The 25,543-nt window shown below is 44.7% G+C and overlaps 1 protein-coding gene across 1 annotated transcript; it reads left to right on the plus strand.

Moving 5' to 3' along the window:
- Positions 1–655: 655 nt before the first annotated feature.
- Positions 656–25,542, plus strand: LOC308480368 (lanosterol synthase-like; the record flags this gene model as incomplete). Its single annotated transcript, XM_081011787.1, has 19 exons — positions 656–761; positions 2,339–2,460; positions 11,031–11,127; positions 12,393–12,528; positions 13,431–13,539; positions 14,233–14,351; positions 14,634–14,731; positions 15,267–15,294; positions 16,053–16,106; positions 16,489–16,560; positions 17,219–17,269; positions 17,516–17,665; positions 18,688–18,784; positions 19,769–19,874; positions 20,616–20,681; positions 22,808–22,888; positions 23,220–23,390; positions 24,362–24,440; positions 25,363–25,542. The coding sequence occupies exons 1-19, from the start codon at positions 661–663 to the stop codon at positions 25,540–25,542; spliced, it is 1,917 nt and encodes a 638-aa protein (XP_080867913.1). The 5' UTR covers positions 656–660.
- Between the last annotated feature and the right edge of the window lies 1 nt (position 25,543).

Below are 25,543 nucleotides of genomic sequence, written 5' to 3' on the forward strand. Positions count from 1 at the left end.
ATTCACTGAATTTTGTAGTGCAGTTCTCCAGTCACATAATGTGTAGATTGGCATATACTAGAGTAAGAACAACAGCAGAAACAACAATAATAGCTTTGCACAAATTTGTATATTGGGATGATGAATTTTCATTAGAACTAAAATGAAAATGAAAATCACAAACTCATGCGAAAAAGTGAACCAAACTTGGAAATGAAGTGAGAGAAGCTGAATTCAGTTCAGTCCCTGCATGCAGAAGGTCCTAGGCTTGTCCTCTGGCATCACCTGATAGGGGACCCCAGCAGTTTGAAGAAAATTCACTGAGAATCCTGCTGCCTGTTGTTCAATGGTTCACCACACAGAGGATGTGGATACAGCTCCAGGCAATCACTGTAAGCAGCATCCAACATTGAATAGTTCAGAATGAAATCATGCACCTTCTAGTAAGGAGGCAGAAGTGATGATCTTTTGCCTAAACTTGCTAGATAATTAAATCTTGTTATGTTTGACCTTTTTCTTCTGTTTCAAGATAGGAAAAAAAAACCCCATCTACCAGGGGTACAAAAGCACAAATTACATTTTGATATCCCATCAGGTGGTATCCAAACAAATCAAACCAAAATTGAGATAGTCAAGTATTATACATTGTTATCTTTTTTGAAAAATCAAACAGCTTTTTTGATGTCATGCTATGCTGCCAAGATCTCACTGCCAGAAGAGGCCGAGAGAGAGCTCCTGCGTTACATCCTCTCAAAACAGCTTCCAGATGGTGGCTGGAATTTGTGAGTAGTCCAAGGAGGGTGTGATGTTCTAATTCTGCATATCTTTGTCTTGGGCTGGTCCATGATGCAATTCCCCCATGAAGGCTTCTTTAAATCACTTCTGCATTCTGCTGTCTTTTGACTATGAGCAATACTCACCATGTGGACTGGGCAGCAGGGCAGATGACCAGAATGCCAGCTGGCCTCAGCATGTACTGAAGCTGCCCAGCTGTGGCAGAGAAAAATAGAATTGTGGCATGAGGGGTGGAGAGAGGCAACAATAATGAAGACATGATTGTGACGTTAACATATGAGAGAGTGCTGGAGGTGAAATAGTTAAACAGGTTACCCAATCAGGACCCAGGGGGGTGGAGTCAGAGGGACTATAAAACCAGCTCTGGGAGGGGCAAAGGGGGGAGTTTGTTGGGAGTTGGGTGGTTGGTTGGAGTGGGAGTGAATTGGGCTAGAGTTTGTGGGTAGGTTGAGTTAGTGTTACGAAATAAGCTGAGTCAGGAATACTTAGGGGCTAGGAAGACAAGTAAATATCTGAGAGGTGGTTTAGTGAGTGGGAGCAGGTAGCAGAAGTTATAGGTCTGGATAGGCACCCCATGTTTGTAATTGACTGATACCGTTTATTAAACCACATGCTTGTTAAACTGCAATAAATAAACAAAAGTTTATGTTCCAATTTAACCCTGACTGGGCTCAGTATTGCACCAGGTAGGGCCTGGGTGGTGGCAGCGGGAAATAAAGTGGTGGCACAGGGATCAATAGACGGTGAAACGTCCGGGGACCCTGTGTGATCGCCACAATGATATCTGACATCACTCTTGCCTTTAAAAAGCACCATCTCTAGGAAGTATTACAAGTGATAATGGTCTGGTGAAGCCAGGTTACCTCCATCCAAATGTATCCCGTCAAACCAATAGCAAACCACAAAATAGTTTGGGGTTTGACTCAGCTTTGAATCTGAATTCAGTATCTACATTCTCATTGACCAAGATCAGCTTTATTTATCTGGAATGGAATTTCAACTGGTATTCTGGCTGTATGAGCTGCTCTCAAGCCCATGCTGTCTCCTGAAAAGAAACATTTCAAAGCACTACATGTCCTTCATTAAGGCATTACTTTTTTTAAAAAAGGAAATAGAAAACAAAAGTAGGTATTCTGTGGTATCCCGGCTAATGGCTAGCTAACTGGCTATTCTTGGAGTACAGTGGTACCTCGGGTTAAGTACTTAATTCGTTCTGGAGGTCCGTTCTTAACCTGAAACTGTTCTTAACCTGAAGCACCACTTTAGCTAATGGGGCTTCCCACTGCTGCCACGCCACCGGAGCACAATTTCTGTTCTTATCCTGAAGCAAAGTTCTTAACCTGAAGCACTATTTCTGGGATAGCGGAGTCTGTAACCTGAAGCGTATGTAACCTGAAGCGTATGTAACCCGAGGTACCACTGTATTCTGACAAGTTCTCAGAGAAGTTTTTGAATTTAAGTTAATGCACCAGAAGAATGGAAACTAAACAATTCAAACAGCTTCTTAGACATCCAAACACTCTGGTGTACTTTCTAATGGCTCTTTGATCTCTCTTTATGGTAGCCATCTTACAGAACAGTCAACAGTATTTGGCACAACCTTTAGCTACATAGCTATGCGAATCCTTGGACTTGGGCCTGACCATCCAGATGTAGTGCGGGCTCGGATAAATCTCCATAAGAAAGGTAAGGCAGAAATCTCCGCCAGGGCTGGATCAATCCATTTTGCTTGAGCGTAGTACCCAGGCAAAACTTGGGGGTCCTGGTGTTGTACAGTTATTTGGGAGCACCTCTCTATTCTGTCTCTTTTCCTTCCTTCCTTCCTTCCTTCCTTCCTTCCTTCCTTCCTTCCTTCTTTCCTTCCTTTGTGGGTCCTTTTAGAAATCTCCATAGATTGGCACATTGACACCATTTCTATGATCAAACAGAAGATGCTGGTCATATCTTCCCTCCTGTTTTTTTCCTCCTCCAAAATTTATATTGGGAACTCTTGAGAGGGTCTGGACACGGGCCCCTTTGTGTCACTCCGTAAAGCAGAAATGCAGTGATAAAATATTATTTAATAAATACAAAGAATGAGGTGAGTTATAGCCTTTTTATTGCAGTAGCATTCATACATAGGGTTTAATGGCACAGTGGGAGGTGAAGTACAGTGGTACCTCGGGTTAAGTACTTAATTCGTTTGGGAAGTCCGTACTTAACCCGAAACTGTTCTTAACCTGAAGCACCACTTTAGCTAATGGGGCCTCCTGCTGCCGCCGCGCCGCCGGAGCACAATTTCTGTTCTCATCCTGAAGCAAAGTTCTTAACCTGAAGCACTATTTCTGGGTTAGCGGAGTTTGTAACCTGAAGCGTATGTAACCTGAAGCGTATATAACCCGAGGTACCACTGTAGTTACTTCTGCATGGATACAGTCTGAGAAACATATGCATATGGTTCCAGGATGATCAGGGCATTCACTCTGTCCAATATAGAAATGAAGAGGGGACCCTTTGGCTCAAACCTGTTCAGAAACTCTACACTGAATGTAGCTGACAGCTGTGCAGCTGCTGCTAGACTTGCCCTCCAATGTGTGGAGTGTGGCCAAGCCAGGCAATGAGGGTATGACAGGGCAGTTAACATATATAAATATATTAAATTCAGTCGTTGTTACAGGCGTCTAAACAATGTGGAAAACACAGCTTATTTTCACTTCAATTTCTTCAGCTAATTGCCTAGGTGTTACAGCTTAGGACTTACGTAATCCTTTGGTTCTGAAACAGGGTGGTAATATCTTTTTATATATATATTTTAATATTTTATTTTAAGAATTTGTTGCTTACATTTTACATTCATATCAACACAACAAAACACTACCTTTTGGAGGTTCTCAACCCCCAGACTTCCCCCCATCCTCCTCCCCGGTTTCCCATCATTACCACTTATCTTTTCTGCATCTTTATATATTTCTCTAATTTATTCATTTCCCTTATTACAAAATTTACCCTAATTATATCACCAGTGCTATTCTAAGCCTGCTAAAGTTTTTATGTGTTTACAATGCTCCTTCAGATATTCTACAAAATTAGTCCATCTTTAAAAAAATATTTTGTCCTCTTGGTGTCTGATCTTCCCAGTCAATTTCGCCATTTCGGCATAGTCCATTAATTTCGTTATCCATTCTTCTTTTGATGAGGTTCTTTCTTCCTTCCATCCCTGGGCATATAACATTCTCACTGCTGTTGTCGCATACATAAATAAGACCTTTTTCTCCTTTGGGATTTCTTCTCCTATTATACCTAATAGAAAAGACTCTAGTTTTTAAATAAAAGTTATTTTAAACATTTTCTTTAATTCATTATATATAATTTCCCAATATGCTTTTGCTAATTTGCAGGTGCACCACATATGGAAAAATGTGCCTTCTTTATCTTTACATTTCCAACATGTACTCGACATTTACTCTACATATCATTCCACACTTTTACATAATTATCTTGAAATAAGTTTATATTTTTTTGATGTTAACCGACCCCTAAATATTTTACTTTTTTATCTTTAATTCTGTTATTTGTTCAAGTTCATTTTTTTTTTGTTCTGTCATATTTTTAACCAGTGTGATGGGACGATGAGCTGCTTGTGTGTAAAATCCTAGTCCCTCAGAGTTTGGTCAAGTTTGCAAACCTCTGTCTGTAACGGAGCCCCTTAAACATGGCTCCGTCAGTCGCTGGCAGATTCCGACAGTGGTTGCTTTCGGAATCGCTTCCAACATAAAAGCTCCTTAACGGAAACACGTCTTCTGGACTCTCTGCGTGACAGTTTCCGGCGAGGAGTGGGTGTCCCTACAGGAGGTCCTGAAACCTCCCCACTGTTTTCGCTGGAAGTGTCTCTGAGCCATCCCTCCAGCTCCCTTTCCCTCAGCTCAGCTCCTCTCCCCCTACTGGTTCCCTCTTCAGCTGCTGAGTCTCTCCCAACCTGTGTGAGCCCTTTCACTTCCCTTCCTTCCGATGGCAGTTCCCTGACATCCACCTCCCCTCCAGGGCCCCCTTCCTCCCCTCTCGCCCCCTCCTCTACGGGCGGTGAGGAGGCAAAACCCCGGAATGAACTTCCTTCATCTTCCGATGTCCCGAACACTTCTCTCCACCTGTTGCGGTTCCTGGTCTCGAAGTACTCCTCCTCCTCAGAGTCCATCTCCCCTTCCCCTTCCGATTCCGAGAATCCTTCCAACTCCTCCTCCTCATCGGTGGTCCCAAAGTATTCCCTCCGGAACCTCTCCACAGGCTGAGGTTTCCTTGGGAACCTTTGATGGAACGTTTCTATCAATACCTCGTCATTGATATCTTCTGCCATTACCCAAGTGTTTTCTGACTCCGGTTCTCCTTCCCACGCTACCAAATACTCCACCTGATCCCCCTTCCATCTGGCGTCGAGGATTTCTGCCACATGGCTGCTGCATTCCCTTTCTTCTATGACCGGTCCCCGAGTGGCCATCCCTTCTCGTCCCCCCTCATACGGTGACAGTAACGACCTGTGAAATACTGGGTGCAGTTTCATGTGGTTGGGTAACCGGAGCCTGAAAGCCACTGGGTTGACCTGTTGAATGACCTCAAAGGGACCCAATCTCCTGGGTCTTAATTTCTTACAACCTCCTTTGAACGGCAACCCTTGGGTTGACAGCCACACCCTATCTCCCACCCTTATGGTTTCACCTTCCCTTCGGTTCTTGTCTGCCTGCCTCTTGTATTCTTCCTTCGCCCTTTCTAAGTTGAGTTGGAGCTGACGATGGATTGCTTCCATTTCTTCTACAAAATGCTCGGCTGCCGGGACACCCCATCTCTCCCCTTCTCCCCCTGGGAAAGCCCTGGGATGACACCCATAATTAGCCAAGAAGGGGCTCATCCCTGTGGACACATTCTCGGCATTGTTGTAGGCAAATTCCGCCAGCGCCAACTTTTCTACCCAGTCATTCTCTCTGTCATTGACATAACACCTCAGGTATTGCTGGAGGACCCCGTTTGCTCTTTCCGCCTGCCCGTTGGTTTCAGGGTGCCGGGCAGTCGAAAAGTTGACCTCCACCTGCAGTAAGCTCATGAGCTTCCTCCAGAACCTGGAAGTAAATTGTTTTCCTCGGTCTGAGACCACCCTCAATGGCACCCCGTGCAACCTAAAAATGTGTTCTACAAATAACTTCGCTGTCTCTTCCGCCGTGACTGCATGCGAGCAGGCTACAAAGTGGCACATCTTTGTTAGTAGGTCTACCACCACCATGATGGCTGTTTTCCCCTTGGACTTCGGCAGATCAGTCATAAAATCTATCGACACTGCCTCCCAAGGTCGTTCTGGGGTTGGTAAGGGTTCTAATAGCCCCGCCGGTGCCCGCCTCTCCCCTTTGGCTCGCTGGCATTGCTCACACCCTCTTACATACTCCCGTACATCTTCCCTCACCTTAGGCCACCAAAATTCCCTGGTGACCAACCACATGGTTTTGTGTTGTCCAAAATGCCCCGCCGTGGGGCTGTCGTGCAACTGCTTGAGTACCCTCCCCCTTAAGTCTCCTTCAGGGATATACAGTGCCCCTTTGTAATACAAAGCTCCATTTCTTTCCTCGAAACCCCCTGGTTCCTCTCCCTCACCCCTAAGACCTCTGAGCTTATTCTGGGCGTATTCATCATTCTCTGTTTCCTCTACCAGTTCTCTTTGTCCCACCAATGCCGCCCCACACACCCAGCGGTCCTCTGGAATGACATGTCTCTCTTCGGGTGCTCCCTCCCCCTCCAAATATTCAGGTTTGCGTGAGAGAGCGTCCGCCCTAATGTTCTCTGGGCCTGGCACGTAACAAATCTCAAAGTTAAATTTGGAGAACTCCTGGGCCCATCTCACTTGCCGTTGGTTGAGCACTCGTGCCGTCCTCCAATACTCTAGGTTCTTGTGGTCAGTGCACACTTGCACCTTATGTTGTGCGCCAATTAGCAGGTGCCTCCATCTCCGGAACGCCTCATGAATGGCTAGTAGTTCTCGGTCATACACCGTGTAGTTCCTCTCGGATTTGTTCAGCTTTCGCGAAAAAAAGGCACACGGTCTCCACTCTGACTCCTCCTTCCCTGGCTGCAGAAGCACCGCCCCAATAGCTCTGTCTGATGCGTCAGTTTCCACTCTCATCGGTTTTTGTAAATCCACATGCAGGAGTTGTTGTTCCGAGGCGAAGGCCCTTTTTAGTTCCTCAAATGCTCGCTCCGCCTCCTCAGTCCAAACGAACTTCTTCTTACTGCTGAGACAGTCCGTAATGGGCGCCGTCAGGTGGGCAAAGTTTCGGATGAACTTACGATAGAAGTTCCCAAATCCTAGGAACCTCTGCACATCCTTCCTTGTTTTGGGTGTTTTCCATTCCAGCACCGCCTGGACCTTGCCGGGATCCATGGCCAATCCCTTGTCTGACAGGCGATACCCCAGGAATTCCACCTCCTTGGTATGAAACTGACACTTCTCCAGTTTCACCCACAGCTGGTTGGCTTGCAGCCTGCTCAACACTTCTCTGACGTCTCTCACATGCTGCTCCTCATTCTCAGAATACACCAACACGTCGTCTAAGAAGGCCACACAATTCTTGTAAAGCAAAGGCCCCAGGACGTGGTTCATAAACGATTGAAAGCACGCGGAGCCTCCTTGTAGGCCGAAGGGCATAACTAAATATTCAAATGCCCCCAAAGGGGTGAACATGGTGGTTTTCCATTCATCCCCCTTCCTTATTCGTATCAGGTTGTACGCCCCCCTTAGGTCCAGTTTAGTAAAAATCTTTCCCTTCCTGACCCTTGTCAAAATGTCGTCAATCCTGGGCATAGGGAAAGCCACTGGTTCTGACACTGCATTTAAGGCCCTGAAGTCACACACAAGCCTCGGCTTGTTCGTGTTTTTTTTATCCACAAAAAACACTGGGCTGCCCCCCACCGCCCTGGACTCTCTGATGAACCCTCTCTTCAGGTTCTTGTCAATGAACTCTCTTAGCTCCTGCATCTCTCTGTCTGACATGGCGTACAGCTTGCCTACAGGGAGCTGTGCCCCAGGGAGTAAATTGATTTGACAGTCAAAGGGTCTATGCGGGGGTAGTTGGTCAGCTTCCCTTTCGCTGAAGACGTCGCGGAGATCTGCGTATTGTCGTGGTACCTTCACGTTCTCCGTTACTTCAGTCCCTGCTAGGGTGGCTTGGGCCCCTGCCAAACCCTTTCCCTCTTTGCAGTGTTCTAAGCAATGTGCTGAACCAAAAGAAACCACTCTCTGATGCCAGCCCACCAGCGGATCATGTAACGCTAGCCAGCTCATCCCCAATATAATGGGAGCTCCTCCCAAGGTGGCCACATTAAACGCTATCAGTTCGGTGTGCCTTGCCACCTTCATTATCATTGGGACGGTCTGCAAGCTGACTTCTCCTCCCAACAGCTCCCTGCCATCGATCGTGGTCACCTGCAGGGGGTTGCTTAAAGGGATCGTCTGTATCTGGTGTTCAGCTGCAAACTCTTTGCTCATGAAATTGCAGGAGCTGCCTGAGTCCAACAGCGCCTTTATCTTTAGAGGGTGTCCGTTTGGCAGCTCTAGCGCCACTTCTATCACTAGGGCGGGTTTAGGAGGTTCTGGCGTGGGCACTTTCACTGCTCTTTGGCCTGGCTGCTGTGCCCCGACGGTGGCAGCCAGGTGTTGGCTTTTACTTGCTTCGGTATTTCTTCCTCTCTTCCCTCCACAGCTCCTACCATCCCTTGCCATTCCTTCCTCTGGGGGCAGACTCTGGCAAAGTGACCCGGCTGTTGGCAGAGATAGCATTTCCGGGCGCCTTTTCCCTCCTTCTTTCCCCCCTCACTGGGCTTTGAAACTGCGCGCGCGCGCGCTGTTCCGATTTCCATCGGCTCTGCCGGCGGGAAAGTTGGCTCTGGAATGTCTGGAATGCGGAACTCCTTCCAACGTTCCCCCTTCCCTTCCCGCCTCTCCAATGCTCTCGCCTCCTGGCGCGCTCCTATGGTCAGCGCTGATTTGGTCACCTGGTCCATAGACTCCGCCCTGGGCGCCCGGGAAAGTTCGTCTTTCACAGCCGAAGAAAGCCCTTCTTCAAAGAGCATTTGAATGGGTTCCGCCGATAGATCCCACCCCAATTTATGGATCAACATGGTGAACTCAGTCCAGTACTCACGGACAGATCGGCTCCCCTGTTTGCAAGCCATTAACTGTCTGCGGACCACTCCCTGTTCAATATCGCTGGAAAACATCAGATCCATGGCGCGAAAGAACTTCATCGTGTCCTTTAGGACGTCACTATTCGCTGCCATCAGGGGTCTAACCCAGTCTCTCGCCCCCTTTTCAAGATGCCCAATCACGAAAGCCACTCGTGATTCCTCGTCAGGGAATTCATCAAACTGCAGATTGAGGGCATATTGCATCTCTGTCCGAAAGCCATGATAGTCTTTGGGCTCCCCCCCAAACTTCTGCACCAATCCTGGTACCTTTCTGACGAGCTGGGTGTCTTTCCCCTTTTTGTCTGCATCCTGAGCCCTCCTCTCCTCAAGCCTCGCCGTCTGCAGCGCTAGCTGGACCTCCAACACCCGGTACCTTTCTTCCAGGCTTGGACCCGCTCCAGCTCCTGCTTCTCCGGTTCCGGCTGGGTTGCTCATGATGCCTTCTCCTGCACAAGCTGCTCACGAAGACTGTCGGAATGCTGTGATGGGACGATGAGCTGCTTGTGTGTAAAATCCTAGTCCCTCAGAGTTTGGTCAAGTTTGCAAACCTCTGTCTGTAACGGAGCCCCTTAAACATGGCTCCGTCAGTCGCTGGCAGATTCCGACAGTGGTTGCTTTCGGAATCGCTTCCAACATAAAAGCTCCTTAACGGAAACACGTCTTCTGGACTCTCTGCGTGACAGTTTCCGGCGAGGAGTGGGTGTCCCTACAGGAGGTCCTGAAACCTCCCCACTGTTTTCGCTGGAAGTGTCTCTGAGCCATCCCTCCAGCTCCCTTTCCCTCAGCTCAGCTCCTCTCCCCCTACTGGTTCCCTCTTCAGCTGCTGAGTCTCTCCCAACCTGTGTGAGCCCTTTCACTTCCCTTCCTTCCGATGGCAGTTCCCTGACAACCAGCATTTTTGATTTTCCTTTATTTAACTTAAAACCTGCCACTTGGCCAAATTCATTCAATTTCTCTAATACTTTTGGTACCGATTCCAAAGGATTTTCTACCGTTAATACTAAATCATCTGCAAATGCCTTAAGTTTGTATGACCTAGTTCCAATTGTGATGACTTTGATTTCTTCATCTGTTCTTATCTTTCTCAACAAAGTCTCTAACACCAGAATAAATAACAGGGGTGACAATGGACACCCCTGTCTTGTTCCCTTTGTTATATTACATTTTTCAGTAACTGTATTGTTTACTATTAATTTAGCCTGTTGCTCAGAATAAATTGCCTCAATACCCTTAGCAAAGACCTGTCCAAAATTCATTATTTCAATTACTTTTTTCATATATGTCCATGATATATTATCAAAAGTTTTCTCTGCATCAATAAAAATCAAAGCTGCTTGCTTATCAGTTCTAACTTCTAGATATTCAATCACATCAATAATGTTCCGTAAATTATCTTTCATATATCCACCTGGTAAAAAACCGGCCTGATCTCCATGAATTAATGGGTGCAATTCAGGATGGTACTTTCTGTCAGTTTCCCAACCTTCTATAAATCTTACTTGTGAGGCTCCTCTAGTATAACAGACCAGGGGATCAGCTCACCCGTCCGACTGGTTTGGGATTCTTCTCTTTCAAGAAGATCTCTCTCCTTCTTACTGAATTGAGAATCCAAATAATATGTCCTCTCACATGTGCTGTTCCCAATTCAGCTTCCCAGTTTTCTCTTGTCTATATACTCTTAAAATACACTAATCACTGTCTCTCAAACTAAGTTCAGAGACTTTTTTTCTGATTACAGAGTGGATTTAACACACAGCTCAGGAGCTATATAACTATCCAGCTGAATGCCAGAACGCCAATTCCTTAACTGCTTTTTTCTCGTGCCTACGCCAAGTGCTGTCACCACCTCCCTCTGGCTACCTGTACCCACAACCAATCAAAAGGAGGCTGCAGCACAGCACTCTAGTGGAATTCTGAGGCACTGCATCACTAAACTTTAAACAAGTTGAGCTTTCAATCTCTCAAGGCTATAAACATGTCTCGGTTTTCACTGAAGGTTTCTTTGACTTTGCCCCTTCAGTCTATGGAAACAAAGACTTTGTTAATTCTCTTTCCAGGTGGTGCTCTTGGAATCCCTCATCTGGGCAAAGTTTGGCTGGCTATTATGAATTTGTACAGCTGGGAGGGAATGAATACACTGTTTCCTGAGCTATGGTATGTGTCCTAAAGTTTACTCATCCCCAACCCACCCTGCCGATCATGAATTGCCAAAGAAAGGTCTCTGCTGCAACAGTATTACACAGTAGGCGGATCCTTCACTAAATAGCAATGACTTGGAAACGGAGACATCCATATTAATCTTCACTACTTCATGTCTGTTTGTGACAGAACCTGTTCTTCACAGGATTTCATGTAGAGGTTACTCAGATGAAGAACATCTACTCATGAGTCAGAGTGAGGTATGGCTGGTTGCCATACCTCTGCCTGATTGGTGAGCAGACACATGTCATGGATGTGGCATATGCTGCATGTTAAGGAGCAAAAACTGCAAGCCGCAAATGGAGCTCAAACTGCAGCCCATAGGCCTGGGAAATGATTTTAATGATTTTAGGACTGCTTTAAGCAGTGCTTTTCCCCCTAAAAAATTGTTTAGGGGTACTCTCATTTTCGGACTCATATTAAAATACTGCCCCTCAATGAGGCCAAACTTAGATTCACAAAATGTTTAGATGTATGTGCACCCCTGCATAGCCCCAGAAAAGAAGCACTGGTTTTAAGAAAGAAGTAACCAGAAGCTTGCAGAAGATACTAGGTTTCAGGAACTACGTGTGTAAAGAAATGCTGAGACCATTTGGTCTTTGTGACCAGTGAATTCTTGCCTATCACGTTTTTTTTTGGTAATAGGATATAACAGGGTTTTAATCTGTATATATAAGAGACTATGGACTCAGCTATACAGCTGCAAATAAAACGTTTTAAGTGTGTTTTAAGAGCAATATACAATGTGACACAAGATGGCGATGGTGAGCCTTATGGAAAATTCAAGGTATTTTTTTAAAGCATTTTCAGAACATTTTTATATGTGTGTAGATTCTACCTATATAATAGTTTGCTCATGTGCAACCATCTCTCTGCCTTTTTGATGTGCTGCACTGGTCCCCTCCACACTTCATTTCCAAGCTCAGAGTGCAGGCACTCTCAGAGGTCCAAAGAGGCCTGGGCCGCTTCCAGTTTTTGAGATCCCTAGCTATGATAAAATGAAGATAAAAACGACAATACTGGAAAGCAAAATAAGGCACAAAAAATATAGTGGATTGTTTTGTTTGTTATTATGTTATGCTTTTTTGTCTTTTTATACCGTAAACTGCCCTGTGATCCTTGGATGAAGGGCAATATAACTTGCTTTTAGTGTTACCACTACATCCAGGATTCCTGACATTGTCTTCCATGAACCTGTTTCTTCCTTCTTTCTGAAATAGGCTGTTTCCTACATGGCTGCCGGGACATCCCTCGACATACTGGTGTCACGCTCGCCATATCACCCTCGCGATGAGCTACTGCTATGCCACTCGCCTGACTGTAGAAGAAGATGAATTGATCCAGAGTCTAAGACAGGCAAGACAACATTCTCCAAACATCCCACCATCCTCGGTCAAAGTGGGACCCTCATACTTCCTTGGATCTGCACTTGGGGAATTGCTTGCTTGTATCTGACAGGGAGAAGGCTGAACTGGATGTCTTATTTTCCATTTAAGGCAGAAGCCGAGCTCAGAGCATCAGTGTTTCAAAATGCCATGAGAATATTTATTTTGGAGAGAGGTGGGGGCATGTAAACATGCCACTTGGCCATCCCTATTCCATAGGGGAGGGCAACTTTGGGAGGGTGGAATATGAAGTGGAGATGGTGCCCAGGGCATCACCCTGCCAAATCATGTAAGTCTCTCTCCTACCATGTTTTTGTTTAAATTTATTTTAATGGCTCTGTGCTTCGTGCTCCACAGAGAATTGCTTCAGACCTTTGCCTCTTCTCCTAAAAACTGACAGACAACACCCACGTTGCCTTCTCTATCGCAGTACCGTATTACCAGACTCCCCCTTTTTCATGCATCTTTTTCTTTCTTTCTCCCTTTCTTTTTGGGTGGTAAAAGGTGTTTTCTCCTCCCCTCTTCAGAACTACTGAAAAACAAATCAATGAAGAACTGTTGAACCATTAATCTATGGAGTTTCCTCCTCTAATATTTAATTCATTAATATATTATTTATTATAACATACCTCTTTTCATATAAGTATCAAAATTGTGATGAGGAGGACCATGAAGGCTGATGCCATAACACAGGGAGGGGTGGTCTCCCTTCCTAGCACAAAGCATTGCGTTATGTGGGTACAGAGCAGATTTTGCCACACTACCATGAATTTTCTGGGTTTTTTAAAGCTCTGAAATGACAGTTGTCAAGTACACTAATATCCTGCTTCTTCTTTACTATGAAAGTCATTTCACTTCATGGTTTCCTTCTAGGAGATTTATGTGGAGGACTTCTCCACCATTGATTGGCCAGCCCAGAGGAACAATATTTACGAAGCCGATTTGCAAGCTGCACACAGCTGGATGCTGGATGCTGCTTTGGGTGAGTGATTTTGAAATTGGCAAGTCTTTTTCCAGGAGTTCAGGTCTTCAGCGTAGGTTTTCTAGGGTTTACTTGGCACAGAGAAAGAGAGGAAGAGACTTCTGTTGGTCTGAGGAATAAGACGTGCATGTCCTTGGCCCAGACATATATCCATGGAAACATACAACACCTTCCAGGTTTCATATTATCACAGCTTGTTAGCTGGAAGCAAACAGTCAGCTCTGAGAACAAACACAATACAAACCTTTGTAGCAAATACAAGAAAGAGCCTTGCTTTGTGAGCAAGAGGCCTGAACCATGCTGTGGACATATGCCATGGCATTATGGGTTTTGTTGTCTTGGAACCATTCATGGTGATCATCACTGTGGTTTTGCCTGTCAGACTACAGGGTAGTTTGGGACAAATGATCGTAGAAAAGTTTTTGAGAAGGGGATCTGCAAAATGTTCGTGCAAGGGTGGGCGGGGGTTACCACAGATGGAAGGAATGGCATTTGGGGTTTTTCTCTGTGTTAAAAAATTGATTGTTTTGTTTTTAATATTTAACTTTTGAAAGCTAAATTGTGTTTGTCCTAAATTGTGTTTGCTAAATTGTAATTGCATGGAAAATTATTGCAGCCCAAAACACACGAGGAAGATAGAACCACATTAACATGATTGCGATGTTCATAATGACTCTCTTATTCCTTCTGCAGCTACCTTCAATTTGTATGAGAGATACCATTTCACCAGTTTCAGAAAGCAAGCCATTGTGGAAATGTATGAGCAAATCAAGGCTGACGACATATTCTCAAACGCCACCAATTCTAGCCCGGTAGGTCCTTTGTGAATGTCTTTCAGAAATAATCGTATCGGGACCAAATTACTTTTGATGGCAGCATATGTTCCTTCTCCTGAGGAAGATTTCCCTCAGAAACCAGTATCCTTCCAAAGGTAGAGCTATGCTTGTGGCAATCTTGTTCTGCCCACTTGAAGGAGTTTCTGTGTTTGGCTGATGACATGCAGAGACATAGCCATGTGGCCGATGAGTGTGCTAAGCATGGAGGTATAGTGGAGGAGAATTTCTAACTGGAATGATATCTCTTTTGTCCTGTAGATTTGTAAACCGTTTCATGTGCTAATAAGACGGCATGCTGATGGAGCTGATTCTCCAGCTTTTCAAGAACATATCTCCAGGATCTATGACTACCTTTGGTAAGGCTGGCATATTTATTCCTCCCATCTTTGTAGTGTCCTGAACATGGTCTTGCATAAGTGTGGTTTTGCAGACCTTGATCTTTCCTCAAAAAAGGATTAATCAGACTAGAAAACGTAAAGCACATTCACATCGTACTTCAGAATGGTGTGTATACCTGCGACATCCGTCATATGTGCACAGATGAGCACAGATGCTCAGATGGCAGTTTCATCACTAGGAGTTCCAGGGGGTTGCAGGGGGAGGGGCAGAAAGGGCATGCACACTCTATAAAGATATCTCTGCCCCCTATCTGATTTGAACAACCCTGTGCAAATGCGGCTTGCAGTGCAGTGGGATAAAATGACCTTGCTGCGTTTTAAGCCAGTGATGTGAACATATCCTTATTTGCAGTATAGGCAGATCTCATGCATACCCATGCCTCACTCATGGTGTTGTATGGAAGAGATATCAGGATGATTTGGGTCTCCTATTATGCAATGTAACTACATGGTCTTGTGTCTGCTATAATCTCTGCTTTTTATATCTCTGCAGGATGGGACAAGATGGTATGTTAATAAAGGTACAATAGTGTGAACCAATATGTTGGGAAATATTATGGGCTGCAATTTGCATTGCTTTGGTGACTCTGAAGCTCAGCTGTCTTCTCCTTGCCTGACAGTACCAGCTTCATTGAAGTGAATATCAAAATATCAAAATACCAGGAGATCCAGTCATGGCTCTCCTGCATAAAGTGTAGCTTCACCCCAGGGTTAGAGCTAGGAGATAAGATGTAAGATAATACCAGGTCATGTAGCACCTTTTTAAAATGCTGATTCAGATCTTATCTGATGTGCCAAGAATCCCAAAACACATGCTGCTTAACTGAGAGAACAAGAGGAATTGATCAGTACACAATACAATCAAAACAAGGGCCAAGCGAAGGTGCAGAAGAGCCCTTTAGTTACTGATTTACTCCCAGTGTTCTTGCTTTCTTTTAAAATAGCGTATTATAAAATAAAAATGGGAGGAAACCAATTGTTCACCACTCCCACACAATTCTGACCACACAAATTTCAGAGGCTTCCACACCAGTCCACCCACATCTTTCCCCATCTTCTACTCAGTTAAGCAGGAGGGCTTATCACCATTCCATGAGACATTCCAGCCCTTAAGGAGGGTGCAGAGCAAGGCCAGTGGAGGAGGGTGTAGGCTGGGAAGTGGGCATGACTGGGGAAGCATCCAAAGGGCTGGTTAGAGAGGACTGCATTCAGCTCCCAGGCCAATGGTTCTCCACCCCTGATCTAATGGACAAAACTCTTCTTCCTTTCTTTATATCAGGTCATGGGATCACAGACCTGGGATACACAATTTGCCATTCAAGGCTTCTTGGAGGTATCATTTTATATTGTCAACTCTTCTGCTTTTGTTCTTTCCACAATAATTTCCATTTACATATATATATATTAGATGAATGAACTGGCATGTAGAGAGTGTGTGTTCATTATTTAACCAAAGCACACACACTACGAGATCCGAACACCTCGTATGCCTGTCATGGTTAACCAAGAAAGGCATGTTCTCCAGGTGATTCTTAGGACATGAGGCCCAGAAATCCACACACTGAGTATTCCTTTTGTAACACTGAAGTTATCCCTGACGAACTTGCATTTATTTTTGTGGCTGTCCAAAGTGATGATTTTGTGTAAGTGTCTGAGATTTTCTCTGTGACTTTCCTTGGTCAGAATTCTTAAGCATAACTTCTGTCTTTTTCTAGGCTGGGGTTCAGAACAATCCTGACTATGCATCCTGTCTGAAAAAAGCCCATGAATTCTTGAAAGCCTCTCAGGTAAAGCACTGATCTTGGAATAACATACACAGGGAATCAATACTGCTTTCAGCTGTCTCAGCAAAAGAATCAGGAGGGAAACACTTGTCTCTTTTTGCAAGGTAACATTGACAAGTAATATCAATTCGGTTTTATAGTGTGACTTCAGTCCTGTGTAAAACCTTGTATATCCACTGTAATTTACCTCAACTGACACTATGGGTTGTACGCTGTATGAATCCTATTCAGAGCAAACCAACTCAGGTTAATAAACCTGCCCAATTTGAGTTCATAAATTTCAGTGAGTTTGCTTTGAGTAGCGTTAGCACCGGACACAACCCTATGTGCTGCCATTGCATCAGGTTGTCGCCATATTCTGTCTTCTAAATTACAGAACATATTTCTGACTGAGTTAATTTATTTATTCTTTTCTATTGTTTGTTAATTATTGCATAGCCCATCTTCTTCTCCAAGGAGCTTAAGGTGGCATACATGGTTTTCTTCCTCCTTACTGAATCCGCACAACAACGCTGTGAGGAATTTTAGGCTGAGAGGAAGTAAGGATTGGCATCCTGGTCTCTCAGGTCCAACACTCAAACTGTTATGCCACACTGGCTTTCTCGGGTTATAAATATATTCTGATTGTCTTTTATTAATATGCTGCTAATCTGTTTTTCAGATTGTAGATAACCCACCTAACTACCAGAGATATTATCGCCAGATGAACAAGGTACATCCAGAATTGTGTCCTGTGTGTGTGACACATAGCCAGCAAAAAAAGAGTCTTTAAGTGTTAATTCTGAGAACCTAAGGAGCCTGCTGGTTTAGGCCAGGGCCCATCTAGTCTAGTATCCTGAAGAAGAAATATGGACCACCCGTCAAATCCCTGGTTGCTTTATTGGGATCTTTTTGGGAGGAGATGCCTCTACACTGACTGCTGCCCAAGGAGTCCTAATGTATTTTCTTCAATATCCAGGGTGGATTCCCCTTCAGCAATCGAGAGAATGACTGGATAGTCGGTGACTGCACTGCTGAGGCCATGAGGACATTGATGCTGCTGGAGGAAAAATGCCCCTTCATAGAAGATCATGTGGCACCTCAGCGCCTCTTTGATGCTGTCAATGTGGTGAGAAGAGGGAAAGCTCAGAAGAGAAAATGGGAAGCAGGCAGGAGGAAGCTATTGTGGGAAGACTGAGGTCATCTAGCATTCAGTAATAGTGCTGAGGAGAATATTGGCTTTGTGGGACCGTATTGGTTTTGTGGGCTAAGATAATTGGTGGAAGTGTCCCTGTGGCAGCAGTTTATCCTCTGTGAAGGATGATCAGTCTTGAATTTTGAGTTCCTTAAGCTCAGGTAAAGGGTTGTAAGGTAGCAGGACTGAGAGCAATCTCCCTCAGTAAGCTGGATCGAAAGCTCTCTGGGCTTTAGGATTGACAACAGATGGACCATTGATCTTGTTCATTAGAAAGTAGCTATTGCATCATTACAGTTTACTTACAATTTGAAGTCAAATACATAATCTGTTAATCTCTGTCCCTACAGTAGTAATTTGGAGATACAGTGCAAATTAGCAAATTTTGTCCTGGAATCCTCATCATAGTCATGAGGAGCAATGACACTTTCTAGGGTTTGCTAGAACAACAGAATCTCCCCATCCACTGAGTTCTCCATTGGCCTAATATGGTGAGAGAGGGCCAACTGGCACGATTACATATGTACGGCGAGCCACTCTCCTTTTGTTTAGTTCCACTTAAAATAAAGAGATTGGTTTGTCAAGAGCACAGACTCTGATTTTACACACCATTGTAGCCAGGTGGATTGGCGCCTGAATTGCATTTGGTGCTTGTGGCAAAGTCTGAAACAGCAGGAATCTATCCAGACTTGAAAAACAGAAAATGGCCACATGAATCATGGGAATTCTTGCATAGAAAGGGGCAACTAAAATGATGAAGAATTTGGAGGATCTCCTCCATAACATTTGGGGTTTTTTAGTTTATAAAAAAGGCAAGTGAGGAAGGGGCACAGGAGTGGCTGGTGGAGCTGGACAGGAGCGACCAGCCATGTTCCTCTGCAAGTAGGACAAGGAACACCATGCCTGTTCTTAAACCCTCTCCCCGCCCCCCCCATCCCACTTGTACTTTTTTGCAGATTCTGAGCATGCGAAATTCTGATGGTGGTTTTGCTTCTTATGAAACCAGACGAGGGAGTAGGCTACTGGAGATAATGAACTGCACAGAGTTGTATGGTAAGAACACAGCCTTGATATCAGAACAACTTAAATGGGAATCTTTTGTGAATTCCGGTCCTCTTTACAATTTCATAGTTTTGGGGATAGAGACCATGAACTGAAGTCACATGTTTGAAGGCAGTTTGTTTTGGCCATAGGACCTTGGCAATTGTTCACGTTGTCAGAGTCCACTGTAGGTGCTGATAGGGGAGATGTTCTAAGGCAGGCTGGTGGTTGGTTTCTGGAACAAGCAGAACAAAGATGGCGTGATATGGACAGTCCATGTGGCTCTGACCATGGAACCAAAATGATAAACAGGTACACAAAGTCAGCTAGAAATCAATGGTCTCCTCACATCACACATCGTCTGACTGTCAAAACTCTGAAGCCACCTCTCCCAGGATGACCCCACCACCTCACAGCCTTCAGGGAGGGGACACTTTCCCTTGAGGGCATTCTGCTGTGAACTGCATGCCAGCAGGGAGTGTGGCCAGAGCCATCTCTCCCTCCTTTTGCCACACCCTCTTCTCTTCCTCTCTCTCTTTTGCTCTGTGCCCAACAGGCTGCTAGGGGAGAGACCAATAATTCTTGCAGGGTTCTCAACTGTTTGCTTGCAAAGGGATTTCCTCTCACATCACCCCATCTGTTTCACCTCCACCACCATCTTCCTCCCCCTTTGGGCTCTTCCTGCGCTTTTAAAAATAGGCTGAGGCCTGTATGTGACTCTCTGGATGCAGGTTGCCCGCCCCTGATCTAGACAAAGAAGGATCTCGCTGATAGTCCTCTGCACAAAATGCATGGCCGGTTTTCCTGATAAGCTTTTGGTGGGCAAAGGGCTGACATTTTGACTGTTGTTTTTATAGAGGTTTTTTTTCCCTCCTGCTGTTTAAACTGCTAGGTTTTGGCTCCCTTTTAAAGGATATTTTCGGGGATGCTAGCATTTTATAAATCTGTAAGCCACCTTGAAACATAAAGTAAAATACTTCACTTTATGATTTTCAGCTGACTGTATGGTCGACCACACCTATACAGAATGTACTTCATCCATAATGCAGGGATTGAAACATTTTGGGAAAAGATTCCCAAATCACCGGGAAGATGAAATCAGGTAAAGGTATGGGGGGAAATCCCCAGAAGCTGAGAAGGATATTATTGATACAGCATGAATTCATATTCTATAGTCTTGAATTCTGTATTCTAATAGAATATTCCATGTTAAGAGCTCAGGAATTGCAAAGACTGATTTTTTTTTTTTTGTATTTGATTGCAACTCCAGTCATTATTTAAAATATATACATATACCTCCATCTGCTTACATCCCTGGCAACTAATGATCACACGGTACATCTGAAGTGGACTCCAGTCCATAAAAACTTTTGCCACAAAAAAATGTGTTAGGCTTTAAGGTGGCACAAGACTCTTAGTTGTTTTTGCTGCAGCAAACCAGCACAGCTACCCCTCCGAAAATGTTTATGTACATGTATCTTACAGCATACATGTTATTTCCAACATAGAAGTGATACAGTATGTAAAGTTGTTGCTGGTGGTTTAAACAAAGACTGATGAGGAACACTCTTGATCTTAATTAGCCATCACCTGGGAGGCTGGTAGGACCACTACTGGATCACATCCTGCTCTAAGGTGGGTCACAATAGCAACACTAACGTTGTTAAAACATTAAGAAGTGGGCCACTAAATGAATGTTTTGGGTGGGTCCAAGTTCTGAAAAAGTGGAAGGCTTCTTTAGGCCGTTGAATGCCATTGTTACACGGAGCTTGCCTTAATGATTGTCTTATCCAGAACCTGGTTAGCTTGAAATGTAAGAAGACTCCTTTGTTTTTCTTCCCAGTGATACTCTAAGTGAGGCTTTGCAGTTTTGTCGTAATATGCAGAAAGCTGATGGCTCCTGGTTAGGGTGAGTGGCTTACAAATATCCCACACTGAACTTGACTGTGGCACTGGTCGGCAGAGTTTCTGAATGCATACATAGTGTTCTCAAAGAATGACTTTGCTGACTGAGCTGTGGAAACCTTCACCTTTTGAATGCCTTTCCTACACAACAGTTTGACAGATAAAAAGGAGAGAACTAGCTAATGCAACACGCTGTTCCATTGTTTCAGCTGGTGTGTCATCCTAGTAGACGAAGTGCTGTGGATCAGCTGACCACTTGTAGTGTAGTTGACAGTCAGCTGTCCTATGTTGATACGGCCTATGATTGTGGCCCAGTGCAACCCCTTGGGGGACGTGGATGGGGCAGGTCCTTTGTCCTTCATGGCCAATTGTTTTCTTCAACTGACCAGAGGGGATGATGGGAACGCCTGTCAATTTTTAAAATATAAATTGGCCAATAGTGACCTGATAGCAGAGTGGGACTTCAGCAGCAGAGATACTGAGGGTTCACTCCAGTCCTCCGCTGGAGTATTTAAGCCATCTGCATTGGGAGCCAGCAACATAGTTGGCAGCTGATCATCCCACCCACCTAAAAATTGGCATTGCCTTTGAGGTAAGTGGGCAATGTGTATGGAGGACCTTGCTGTGGAGATAATCGGTCACTGTTTTCAGGACCAGGAAGGAATTTGCATGCAGACAAATTGGGCCCAATTGGTGGTTTTGCCTTCTCATAGCAATTGTCACAACTTTCAGTGGATAAGGCATGGGATGAATTTTTGGTCTATTTCGGGGGGGGGGGGGATAAAATGGCGCATCACCCCCTTCATTTGGTGCCTTATCTCAGGGAACCCTGGTAAAGGGGTTTGGGTAGAAGATTCTGTCCAGAAGTCCAGATGGGGGCAGACAAGCATAGAACTTTCATTTGGTGGCCTGGGGGGGTGGTCAGTTTGGTTGACCTGTGTCTTGAGGTAACCAATCACAGGCACAGTCCTGTTTATCTGCATTTGCACTGGCGACAGCTTGCTCTTTTGGTATGATCTACAAATATGAAACTATTTTGGGATGGAGGGTAAAACACAAGCAAGGAACGGGATTTCTCATAAATGCACAGAATTGCCTTCTCGCTGTGGAGGGGAATGCTGTAGCCTAACTCTATGCACGGGAATGAAAGGATGAGTATGCAGCCTCTTTTTTGATGCAATGAGATCCTAAAAATAAACAGAGCCGGATCAGACTTAACCCTGATGCATGAAATAGGCAAATTCAGCATGTGACAGCTAAGAGGGCAGTTAGGGGTCTTCTTCACAACAAATAACTGATGTTAGCCTGTCTGAGGAGTGATTTGAAACCAGCAGCCTAAAATGTAGTACCAATATCTAGGCATCAGCAGCTTTTTCCACCCTCAGTAAATCTATGTCTGTTCTGAGGCAGGATTTTGTGACCATTCAACTGAGCAGTCTTTTAACAATGTAGTTGCATTAGGTAGTTGCACAAACCTTCACATTGTCATTAGGCTTAGAGAGAAAACATACTGTACTGTTGGTAACACTATGTACTGATCCCATACTGATCCCTTCATGAGTCATCATGAGAATTCACACCCTTAGATCTACAGCCAGTAAGAAAAATAACTGGTTATATAAATTAGATCTAGTTAAATGTACAACAAGAAAAAAATAAAATAACAAGTTATATAGCAATAAGAGATTCTGACTTTGACTAGGAACATGAAATTCAAAAGATTCTCGCATTGCAGGGGGTTGGACTAGATCAGGGGTCAGCAAACTTTTTCAGCAGTCCCCTAGACTTGTGGGGGGCCAGACTATATTTTTTTTTGGGGGGGGGAGAACGAATTCCTATTCCCCACAAATAACCCAGAGATGCATTTTAAATAAAAGGAGACATACTACTCATGTAAAATCATGCTGATTTCTGGACCGTCAGCGGGCCAGATTTAGAAGGCGATTGGGCCGGATCCGACCCCTGGGCCTTAGTTTGCCTACCCATGGACTAGATGACCCTCATGGTCCCTTCCACCTCTATGATTCTATGAAACAAACAGTGAATGGAAGGGTATACTCAAAGGGTGTAGTCTCTCATTTGTCTCAGTATCTTTCATTCAGCGGCTGATGGGTTTTTCTTCCCTGACAGGCGATGGGGCGTATGCTTCACATATGGCACCTGGTTTGGACTAGAGGCATTTGCATGTATGGGATACATCTACCGTGGTGGGTGAGTAAGCAGCCTTTCGGGCAGAAGATTAGTATGAATGTTGCTCTGCTGGGAGCCCTTGATGGAGCTGAGCTTCAGGGGTGTGAAGCGGAGAGACCGTCAGGCTCCTCCACCCAAAATATCAAAGGCAGGGGAGTCATGTGCATATAATATTGACAGCACCAGCCCCTATGCATGCTTACTCAGAAGTAAATCCAGCTGAGCTTGGTGGGCCTTACCTGCAGGTAATTGTGCATGAGATTCTTTGGGTGCAGTCAAGGCCAACAGTGGAACAAAACCCAATGAGGCATTTCATCGGCTATTTCTCTCTCTCCCCTCTCATATTTTCTAGGGAGGCATGCAAGGAAGTGACCAAAGCCTGTGAATTCTTAGTCTCCAAGCAAATGGAAGACGGTGGCTGGGGAGAGGAATTTGAATCCTACAGGTTTCGCAAATATATTCAGCACACCGTATCCCAGATCCACCAAACCTCCTGGGCTCTGTTGGGGCTGATGGCTGTTAGGTAAGCACAGAAGATGGCAGTTACCTACCTTAGGCTTCTTTCTGTCTGCTTTTGCCCAAGTGGTTTCTGCAGCAGTTAGACAAACCAATTAAGGCGTGCTAAAGAAACATGCTTCTAAGTTCATGGGGTTTGGCAAGAGGGGGCTGATCTGCCCCAAGTCCATTTCCTCCAAAGTCTTTTTCCCAAAAACACATTATCCATTCACTATGAGTGCATTGCATCACTTGCATAAATTTGTTCTGGGCCTGTTGGCTGAAGCAGGCTAGCCGTGGGAGATGGAGCTACCAGCACCCAAAAGCAGTGAGCTGTGTACCTTTAAAGCACATGACTTTCCTTAGAGAATCCTGGGAACTGTACTTTATCCTTCACAGAGCTGCAGTTCCCAGGATTCCTTGCAGGAAGTAATTTGCTCTAAACCTACGGTGTGTATGCAGCCTAATCCTCCATCACAAGAGGCGCCTCCTTCTGGAAGTATCTTTGGTTGTGCTTATTTTCGTTGGGTGCCATTACTCCTTTGAAAACCTATGGAAAAATAGGCCACAGACTTCCCTCTCACATGTTGTGTCCCTCATGCTGTATAGCTAGCTTTTGTAAACTTACAGAGGACTGAATTTTCCTGCAGCTTGGTATGTAGATGTTTTCAGGTGCTTCTTAGTCCAAACAATTGAAATAATGCCAAACAAAGAGACAGTTAAGGCTGTCTTAAGGGCAGAGGTGGAGAAATTTCATTTCTTTAGCTGCTTCACTTTTTGGAACTTGTGTGAAGGACTCATGCACTTACAGGTCTTTCCCCTAGGGGGACCCATTGAGTTTCTGTGAGCCCATGAGGGTTTCTTTCTTTTAAAAAGAAATTGTAGTCATATAAGCTTCTTCCTAGAAGAAAACTGATAGGCTTTCCCCTCGCTCCAGCCCCCAGCCCTCACTGGGTGCTGATAACAAAACTAATGTCCAGTATTCTTGTGGCATTGCAGATATCCTGATGTTCGGGTTCTGGAAAGAGGAATACAAGTTTTGATTGACAGACAGACATCGATTGGGGAGTGGCCTCAGGTGTGTTAATACTTTTAATTTCTTTTCCTAATCAAATATCCTCATAGCAATATAATTTCAAGGTTCACAGAAACAGTATATTTCAGGCAGCTATGAAATGGATCATGTCCTCCAAATATACATAAAATGAATGAATGAACGCAGAGCATTTCCCACCAAGTACTGAGAGTGGGGGTGGCTAAGTTGTTGCCTTCCAGCCTACACAGGCAATAGACAGGGATGATGGGAGTTGCAATTCAGCAATATTTGGAGGACCAAAAGTTTTCCACCCCTCACTTACTGAATGAGGCAGATCAGAATGTACTCTCATTGGCATTGTTGCTGTCATAAAGATGCTTCTCATAGATGGCTGCAATGTATTGTGGACACACATGGACACTTGTGTGGCATTGGCAGCTGAGATCTTACAAGTGCTTCCCATGTTCTCCCTCTATTGAACACTCTGATGTTCCTGTGGGAAGTATTCTGTTGCCTTAGGCACCCAAGTGATTCATGCACCTGTCTTGTTACTGCTGTAGCATCAAAATGTGCCATCAGGATTGAGTTTGTGTGGTATCAGAGCACAGGACACAGCTGGCCCTACTGTTAGATGTGGCAGGTCAGAGGGGTGCTTTTAAAAAGCCATAGACTGCCAGTTAATTATTTTATTTTTTAATCATGGAACCATTTGGATATTCTGCCTGAGATGCTACAATGTCTTTAGTCTCCTTTCCTACATTTTAATTGGCTCTGGTCTCTGATTCCTGCTTCCAGAGTCTTGTTTGCCAAATAAAAGCTCGGTTATACTGTATGTGACAGTTGCTCTTAAAAGAGGTTGCAGTGATCATACAACTGGGTTCTCAGATGGAATTTAGTCACCATGAAGTCAGGACAGAAGACTGCATGTAGGTTGTTCAGGAATTTCTCTTTTGCCTCTCCTCAGGGTGACATCGCTACAGCATTCTACAAAACTGGTACTCTGCATTACAATGCCTACCGAATCATTTTCCCTATCTTTGCACTTGCCCGCTTCACCCGGCTATATCCCAGCAGCCCTGTCGCTAAAGAACTCCTGAAGAATGGATCTGTGCATGCAGTGCAGAGTCAGAATGGAGGGTGCTGAG

This window comes from Podarcis pityusensis (assembly GCF_964106645.2).
Source record: "Podarcis pityusensis genome assembly, chromosome: 6".
Classification (NCBI taxonomy): domain Eukaryota; kingdom Metazoa; phylum Chordata; class Lepidosauria; order Squamata; family Lacertidae; genus Podarcis; species Podarcis pityusensis.